The sequence below is a fragment of the Solanum pennellii genome, chromosome 7, assembly GCF_001406875.1.
Source record: "Solanum pennellii chromosome 7, SPENNV200".
In the NCBI taxonomy this organism is placed as follows: domain Eukaryota; kingdom Viridiplantae; phylum Streptophyta; class Magnoliopsida; order Solanales; family Solanaceae; genus Solanum; species Solanum pennellii.
The window spans coordinates 49,756,351-49,766,284 of NC_028643.1; the positions used below are offsets into that span (position 1 = coordinate 49,756,351).

General features: G+C 30.0%; 1 protein-coding gene across 1 annotated transcript; it reads right to left on the bottom strand.

The window, feature by feature from the left end:
* Positions 1-6,973: 6,973 nt before the first annotated feature.
* Positions 6,974-8,119, bottom strand: LOC107025719 (defensin-like protein 1). The gene is made up of 2 exons (XM_015226472.1): positions 8,062-8,119; positions 6,974-7,146 (listed from the first exon to the last, which is right to left on the bottom strand). Exons 1-2 carry the CDS (start codon positions 8,117-8,119, stop codon positions 6,974-6,976), a joined length of 231 nt encoding a protein of 76 aa, XP_015081958.1.
* Between the last annotated feature and the right edge of the window lie 1,815 nt (positions 8,120-9,934).

The window sequence follows — 9,934 nt, forward strand, 5'->3', positions numbered from 1 at the left end:
TCATGCTAATTCATCACAATTATATAATCACATCATGCATGCACACAATTAAGCATATAGGAGACTTTACAATACTACCCAATACATATCATTCGCTATTAAGAGTTTACTATGAAATAGCATAAACCATAACCTACCTCCACCGAAGAATCGTGATCAAGCAATCTACTTCCCAAGCCTTTTTGTTTTCCTCTTCGTTCTCCCTTCTCTCTCTGTTCTTTCTATTTTTCTTATTCAAACCCTTTTTCTTTTACCCTAATTGTCATATAATTAAGTATAAAAGATGATAAAAATGACCCACTATTTATTTCAAGGTTATCTCTTTTAACCCCCAAGTAATTGAATTATTAACATTAACCTACTAACTTTATAATTATAAGCATGAATAGTCCAAAACGCCCCTTTAAAAACTTTAGCAGAATTCCGACCCAGTCAGGGTTACGCAGCCTGTGACGGTCCGTCGGGACAGTGACGGTCCGTCCTGCAGGTCCGTCACAAAGTTCAGAGAGTTAATTCTGTGGAAAGATTTGTGACGGTCCGTCGTGCCAACGACGGTCCGTCCTGCCATTCCGTCGTGAAGTTCAGAGAGTCGATCTCAGTACCCAAATTTTCAGAATCTAAGTGTTTTGGAACGAGACCCCTCGACGGTCCGTCGTGCCCATGACGGTCCATCGTGGGATCCGTCGACCCAGACAGTTATTACCAGAAATAAACTCTACTGCTCAAAACGACTAAACAGATCGTTACATCTACCAAGAATGATAACAAAAGAATTAAATAGTTCTAGAAACATCTTAAGTTATTGTTATTACCATTAACTTATTTTGTTATTACTTCACCTTCTTTTATTTTGTGATGTAATGACCCGGAAAATCATGTTTAGCAATTTTTGAGCTATTTATTAATTACTAGGTAAATTTTAAATTAATAATTAATTGATGATTAATGGGCTAAGTACAATTATTTAGTTAACACCCTATATAATTTTAGATCATTCTTTTATTTAAAAATAATAATCATAACAATAAAAGAAACCACCGATGAGGGCATCACAACTTCGGCGCAAACTTGAGCGGCGGCCAATCTGCATAGGTAATTGTTAGGAATTCACACACACTTTCAAGAGAAAGAGATGAGAGATCTAGAGAGAGAAAGAGAAAACTCAATATTTCGTGGTAACACCCCGTGAGTAAACTTTCACGGCGGTGGGGTATATATATTAATAAATCATAGTATTTTTGGTTACAGATAATAAATGGAGAATAAATAGTAAAGCCTAAAATTTAGGTCGGGGCGCTGCCCCCAACCCATCCTTCGGATGGGGGCTCCCGCCCCCATAACCCCCGGGCAACGCGTAAACAGTTATATATATTAATCAGGCTCCACAACCTAATAGTAATAACCCAACCTTAATTGTTAATTATATTGAATAGGGACGGATGATCATTTGTCGTAAATGCTATTAGAATGTTTAGTTGAAGGGAATAAACGGATCAATTTGCAAAATTTGAATGGAAATTACTTTTTGCTGTTTGTAGTTCTGTTTAGGCCATGTGGGGGACAAAAATTTTGTGCTATTATTGAGTAGTAACTGAAAAATGGTAATGTATAATATTAGTCAAACATTACTTATTATATATTGAATGAATTTATAATAGGTTAAGTTATGTATGTTATTTTTTTTTTCAAGTTAACATTACTGGACACATTAAATGGGGACTTCTGGTGGTTAGCATTTTTATAACCCAAATTTTCTATATTAAGTCAAAATTATATGTTAAGTGTATTAGTATAATAATGTATGAATTTTAAAATAAAGAATGAAAAGTTTAATTTTGAGTGATGTTATATGTATTTTGAAAATTAAGGTGATGAAGAGAAATTGTATGTTGGACAAATGGGATGATGCCCAAGTACCCCCTCAACCTATGCCCGAAATCTCAGAGACACACTTATACTATACTAAGGTCCTATTACCCTCCTGAACTTATTTTATTAATAATTTTTTACCCCTTTTTAGCTAACGTGGCACTATCTTGTGGGCCCAACGATGGTTGACTTTGTTTTTCGAACTAGTGCCACGTAGGCTAAAAAGGGGTAGAAAATTACATATAAAATAAGTTTAGGGGGGTAATAGGACCTTAGTATAGTATAAGTGTGTCTCTGGGATTTCGGGCATAGGTTGAGGGGTACTTGGGTATTTTCCCTTGGACAAATTATTTTCTTAGACAATGATTGTCAGTGATTAAAGATGGTAGGATAATGGGGGCACTTAAGCTTTCTGTTAGGTTTGCCAGTGACGTACTAGTTTTGCTTTTAGGTTGGAATTCTTATGTTCATCGTATTGTGATTCAAGTTTTGGCATATTGAGATAGGTAATTAAATATTTAAGACATTACTTTATATGATACTATTAAATATATGTTATCTCCGATAAAATTGAGATCAACCCTAATCTTGAAACTTAGAAACTTGATTATAAATTCGGAGTGAGTTATTGAGTCTAGACTTGATACATAGTAATATGTGTGTTGTTAACTTCGAAACCTTATTGTTTTTAATTATTTGAATAGACTGAATTTATTTGGAAGTGCAATGAAAGAGGAAGACCCAAGTCTTGAAGTGATTGTTCGACTATTTGAGGCAAGTGAATTTCTAAACCCTTGCTAAGTGTATGAAATGTGTGTAGTTCCTTGTGGTATATGTTTGGGAGTGATGGACTTGGTGATGAATTTTCTTGTCCACATTGATTAATTCTAATGATGAAAAGGGGTAATAAAAGACGATGTGATTATTTGTTTGTATGTGATGTGTTGAGAATGGTACGAGTTTCGGTGTTATAATGGGAAGGTTTATTACTATAGAATGTAGATTGTAATTTGAGAATGCCAAAGCATATGGGCATTAACTGAAATATTATTGATTTGATTTATTATGTGTGATTGTGTTCTTTACTGAACTCGTATAATTATGATAATTGAGGTGATTATATGTCATAGCGACAGTTGGTTTATTTAGATGTTGCATCATCTCCTTCATTTGATATCATATTGTGCACATGCATTGACATGAGATTGGGTAGGAATAAAGGTCTAACATTTGAAGATCGACCGTGTTGAGATCGAGTTATAATTATTTGGGCACGTAGAGATCGTTCGTGCGATAGAAAAGTTATGATTATGATTTGGGCATGTGGAGATCATCCGTGCGAAATTTGTTTGATTTATGATAGTGCGTTGAGATCATCCGTACAGACACGTGGAGATCGTCCGTGTCGGTATATTGACCTCGCGAGTCCCCCATGGGTCATGAACTCTCGATGTATTTTCAAGGAGTATCATGTATATACGGTTGAGAGAGAAATTGATATTCTGAGGCATATCACTTCATGGTGTCATATTGCATTGCATCCCATGACATCCTTCATTCTTGATGATTTTGTGCTTTATTGGTGGTTGAAAAGTACTTGATATTTGATTATCTCTATTTGACGAACTTGATCTTGTGTGTTGCTGAAATTGAGTGCCTTTTTGTGAAAGTTGTGATTATTGAATATTTACTTTGTAGTTGAGGATGTGCAAATTCGTTAAAATGATTTTGATGAGCTGGTGCTATAAATACTGTGAACTGTTAGGTTAGGCTGAATTTTATGCAGGCTGTAGTTGTGGAGGTTCGATAGGTGTGTAAGGAGTACCCGTATTTTATCCCCTTAGCTTGAGTTTAGACGTTTACTTGTTGGGTACCGTGTGTTTAGGTACTCACCCCTTGCTACTACAATTTTTTTGTAGGTTACTTGACCAGACTTTGTGATATTTTCTCTTCTCCTTTTCCGAGGCTTCTTGTGGAGAATTGTGAGGTAGTTGCTTGTTATCTCAGCAGACCTTCTACTCCTATTTATGATCTTGTTCTATTCGAGAAACAATATCATTTGAGACTTATTTTTTTTCTTTGAATCAATTGTCATACTTTAGAGACTTGTACACGTGACAACCAGATTCTGGGGGTGTTTTTAATTGATTCTGAAATTTTCACATTTTATTGTAATGGTTGAATTTTAGGCTGACTTGTCTTGGTGGGATAAGACGAGTGCCATCACATCCATTTTTGGGTTGTGATATGTGAGTTACTGTGATATCTATTTTATTATTACTCTATTTTACTATTATTGAAATTTGATTCTTAATATTTTTTTCTATTCATTATGCTTATAAAAATATATACTTTTTATATAAAAATTCATCATGAATTGATTATTTCCATTTTTATTTGGGCTCTAACTAATAAACTTGAAAAGAAATAAGTATGATAACATTAATAATATATATTAGATTGAAATTAAAGAAAAAGATGTCAAAATGTAACTTTACAAATAAAAATGAATAGGATGATATATTTGTATTAAAGACAACTAAGAATAAAAATGTAATTTAATTCTAACAAAAATCTATCAAGAATAAATAATTCTAGAAACATCTTTCTATATATGAGAAGTGAACGATGATTAAAGGTAAAAATGTAATTTTATGCAAGCAATAATCTACCACGAATGATAATAAGAAAATTAGATATTTCTATAAACATCTTTAGTTATTATTATTAATATTACCTCATTTTTGTTATTTCTTCATTTTTTATGAGTTATTGTGATATTTATATATTATATGAAAGTAAATAAATAATGATTACTCTTAACTCTAATTAGTTATATAACATAAATAAATATATTTCCACCATTTACTATTTATTTTTACTATATCCGCATGAATGAGTAAAATCTATAACAGGATACAGGAAAGAGTATGCACCTTACAAGAAATTATAAACTCTATCTAGATAAGCAAGTTCTCATTTAAACTTTTCATGGTGAAAGAATGTTGAATATATTTAATCAATTGATATATTTAATATCTTGAAATAGACAAGCCTTGATACATATCTAGACAATCATATGTCGCACAATCTAATATTTTACCGTCTATGATTGTTATGATTGAGTTTGTTTCAACCATGAACACAAAATTTATTGTATATTTTTATTTATACAACAAAAATTTAATCCAAATTAATAAGATGTAGTCATGTTTTCAATTCAATAACTTGGATATTTTTGTAAAAATATTATTTAATACTACTACGAAGATTTGACTAGTTTATTTCAAAATATTTTTATTAAAAATATTTTAATGTTGTGCTTTTTAAAAGTATAATTCAATATTATTTATTAAAAGAGAAACTAAATTCATGAATTTCAGCATAAAACTTTTGGGGTTCAAATTTAAGGGACTAAATCAAAGTCTTACAGGCCGGACCTTTGAGTCATCCCTAAGACCCTAACCATAGCTCAGAAGATTGTGAAGCTCAATATATATTTTAGTTTGATGTTGATACATATTAGACGAATTTAAAATTTTGGCAAAATTACTAATAAGAGAGTCGACAGAATTCAATAATTTTTGTTCAAAATCTATATTTATATTGAAAAAATTTAGTACTCCATTTAATATATTAAAAATAATCTATCCAGAAACCCGATAAATAAAAATCATTATCATTACAACCCATAAAAAAAAATCTAGCTCCACTTTTCTTTAATAAAATAATGAGTTAAATATTTATATATGATAATTGTGATTTGTGAACATACAAAAAATACAACAACTACTCATACAAAAAATAAATTTGTCAATTTGGAGATTGTTATTGCACGATTTGTTCTACCGCTATTCATAAACCTTAGTAGGGAAATTTATTTAATGGACCATCGACTTCAATTTGTTTGGGATTAAAATCGACATTAATTACTACTATATTATTAATGTCAAATTTCAGAGACCAACTTTTCTCTATGTTTTGCTCTGTAACACTTATTTTCCTGTGGTTTAAGATTGATGTTTGGTATAACAAGGTTGTTTGAATTGTTGGATTAAGAAAAGGGTCTCTATGGAGTACTAAATTTGGAGTGGATTTATATATAATAGCATTAATTTATTTATGTTGATTTATTTTAAAATTATTTATTAAATAAGTTTTCTTTTATACAATGTAAATTAGTAAAGAGATTTAAAGAATAGTTAATAAAAAAACAATTAATATTAAGGAGGCCGGCGTAGTATCTTAAACCAAAAAGAGATGAATGTTATAGAATGAAATCTGGATAGAAATTTAGGCGTGTGCAAAAACAGACGATCGATAAATCGAATCCAAAAAGAGTTATTGGTTAACGGGTTTTTAATGGTTCTCTAAAAAAAAGTTAATGGATTATCAATTTGTTACTGACTTTTGTTATTACCGATAACCCATTAAAGACTATAGTAATTTACTACTTTTATTTATACATAACTGTTAAATATTAATCTCAATATTTTACTAGTTATAGTTTTGTCATTTAGACTCCAATTCATACTTCATTGTAACTACAACTTCACATTATACAAACAATCAAAACCTCTAATATAAGAATCATATTCCTCTTAATTTCTCTGTGTTATATACATATGTATAATTATTTTCATGTTTGTTATTATTTTCTGTTTTATGAGCATTTGTTAAGTTACATTATTGTACTTGTCACGCTAAATTTATTAGAGAAGCAATATATTTGTTTTATAAACATTTTCTTTTCGGTTAAATTGAAAACCAAAATATTAAGAATAAGAACCGATAATTTTTTTTATTGATTTAGCATATTAAAAAACCGAAAATCAATAAACTGAATCGATAACACATAAAATAAAATTGAACCGATTGATAGAGACCCTAGAGATCTCTAAGATTATGCCTTATATTATTAATAATATTATAAATTTATTGATGAAAACAATACAGTACAATAGAATACAATACAATGCAATATGATACATTATGAAACGATACATAAAGATTAAACACACCAACACAACTAGGGTTACTTGTCCAGTCTTAGTAAAATTGGAGGCCCTTATTGAAACATATAGGTAGGTGTAGTTATTTTGATTTAGCAATTGAAATAACAGAAACAAGCAAATCCAAAACCATCTCTGTGACAAGCTCCAGAGCTAGCATGCTCCCACTTAATACATTGGGTGTTGCAATTACCAGTGTTCAAACAAAGTCCTGACCATGTCGAGCTACGCCTTCCACAAACTTTTGCCTCTCCTCCTTGCATCTCTGCCACGATAAAGACGGGGCATGAGGTGAGGCATTTTATGCGGGGAAAAGTAAGCTCCGAGACACGGGGCATAAGTTTTATGAATCTGATGCATAGTCTCGTATATATTCGATTTTATATTTTTATTATTAAGAAAATAAGTAAAAATAAAACATTTTTGATACGCCCATACTGTCCCCAAAAAAACATTTTTGGAAAGACTGATTCACACTATAGTATATGTGAGTTAAAAGAAACTTAGTTCTTCTGTTTCAATTTATGTGATGGTATTTGACTGCGTAGAGAGAGTTTTGAGAATTAAAAAGTAAGATCTAAAATAAACTTAAGATCATATTTGTGTAGCTATCTATATATAAGAGTCCATTTTGATTAATTGATAAGCTTTTAAGTGCTGGAAATATTTTGAAGTGTTTGAACTTTGATTTTATAAATAAAAAATTACGTGTTTGAATAAAAGCGTTGAAACTGCTAATAAGTAGTTAATATGTTTGAATCGAGTGCAAATGAGTTGTTCCTTTGTTAGAATGACTAGAATACCCGTAAAATTTTTGCAAACTTGATTATATATTTAATTAAATGTATCCTTGTTAATATAAAATGTAGGAATAAGGAATACAGAGTGAAGAGGAAGTTAGGAATTTTCTTTTGGAAAAGTTATTTTGAGAATTGTTTGGTTAAATCAAAAAGTTGTTATAAACCCAAAAGTCAAAAATTAGGATAATCAACTTATGATTTTTGATTGACTATGTCTTATAAACATTTTTGTGTTTACCAAATGACCAGACAAGCAAAAATAAATAAATAAATAATTATATGTCAGTTTAACTAGATTATAAGCTTAGTCATATATTTTTTAATTAATTTTGACTAAAATTGTAAGTAGAAATGAGTGGAAGGTAATTAAGATAGCTCACCATTGGATGCAATGAGGAGGAAGCAAACCAGGAGAGCTAGAATGACTTTGCTATTCATGATTAGCAAATTCTAATGCTTTATGTGTTTTTTTGTGAATTATAGTGATAGAGGTAGTAGCTATTTATGAGTTCGAAGTCAAAAGAGTATAAAATATTAATAAAAATTTCAAAACGGTATGTAAAATTTTATATTAACCAAAACGGAAAAATTGCTGGAGCAACAGCGATTTCCTCCACCGAAAAAAGCAAAATCGCTGCTACCTAGACAGCGATTTTCAATTATTTTTTTTAAAAATAAAATTTTGCAGCGATTTCCATTTTTAAAAAAACAAAAAGTATAAAGAAAATGAAAATCGCGGCCTAGGCAGCGATTTTCCTAAAAAAATAGAATTTTTTTAATGGAAAATCGCTGCCTATTTTCTAAAAAAAAAAATTTTTTTTTTACATGGAAAATCGCTGCCTAGGTAGCGATTTGAATTTTTTTTTTTAAAAAAAAAAATCACATTTTGCAAAATCGCTGCAGTAGCAGCAATTTTTTCTTTTTTCGGTGGAGGAAATCGCTGTTGTTCCAGCGATTTTGCTGTTTTGGTTAATATAAAATTTTATATACCGTTTTGAAATTTTTGTTAATATTTTATACCCTTTAGGCTCCGAACTCAGCTATTTATAACGAGAGTCTTTCACTTTTCAAACTTCTCTAGTCTATTTTTTTTAATCACTTTTTTTTAAAAAAAAATCAATTTGTTGGCCGATAGTATCAAAATGTTTTTAATCTTGTATTTTTGGCATGCAATGTAAACTTACATGGAAAAAAAAGTATTCAGACAAATACATTGTTTTTATCAATTCGAAACCTTTTGATTAAGGAAGAATAAATACTTACCTTTCCATAACACATCTTGTTGGTAAACACATTGTTATAGACAAAGTATATATCTATTGTTTAACACCATAAGAATCAAAAAGTATTATTTATTTGTTTAAATTTAATACCTAATTAAACTAAACAAATAAAGTAAAACATAAAGAGTAATTATAACTTGAAAAAATAGAACAATCACTTTCTATAATTGTTTAAATTGATTAAAAAAATAGTTGTCTAAATTGAATAATAGTATAAAATTGTTTTTGAGAACATAACATAATATGATTGCTAAAAAATTAAAAGAAAAATCACATCACATATATATTTAAGAATTCTATATTACAGTAAAGAATCTTCTTCTTCTTCTTCTTCTTCTTCTTCCTCCTCTTCTTCTTCCTCTTCTTCTTCCTCTTCTTCTTCTTCTGATGATTCTTCTGAGTGGATTTGGTCTGAAAATTAAGTTTAATTCAGATTTATTTTTTTTTTTTGATAAAAAATTTTCTTCCCCATTTTTCTACTTCTCAAAGGAAAAAAAATACTCCATCCGTCCCATTTTATGTGGCACCATTTGACTTGGCACGAAGTTTAAGAAATAATTGAAGACTTTGAATAGCTTATCAAATTGTCCTTCAAAAGTAGACTCATTTTCTCTCCCCATAAATGTTAGAGCTGTCAATATGGGCTAGCCCACCCTATCTGAGCTAATTCATACATGCTTTGATATTTTACGGGTCAGTCCGGGCTAGCCCATTTTTGGTGTGGGCCAGAAAACGATCACCCCAACCCACAAGTACGTGGGCTACAGACTTGCCGGGCCAGCCACTTTATTTAAAAATTATATTATGTTTACAATTATTAAATTAAATTATAAATTATAATTTAAAAATATTACCATAAATATCGACAAACAATATTACATGATGTTAATGTTACAATTTTTAATTAAATCCACAAATACAATTATCTTTGTAATATTTATTAAGTTTTTTTTCAAGTAAAAGTATAAAT

Excerpts from the sequence above, each read along its gene's own strand:
- LOC107025719 (XM_015226472.1), bottom strand. The coding sequence starts at position 8,119 with ATGAATAGCAAAGTCATTCTAGCTCTCCTGGTTTGCTTCCTCCTCATT. Across the intron at positions 7,147-8,061 it reads CCTCCTCATTGCATCCAATG|AGATGCAAGGAGGAGAGGCA; the intron begins GTGAGCTATCTT and ends TTATCGTGGCAG.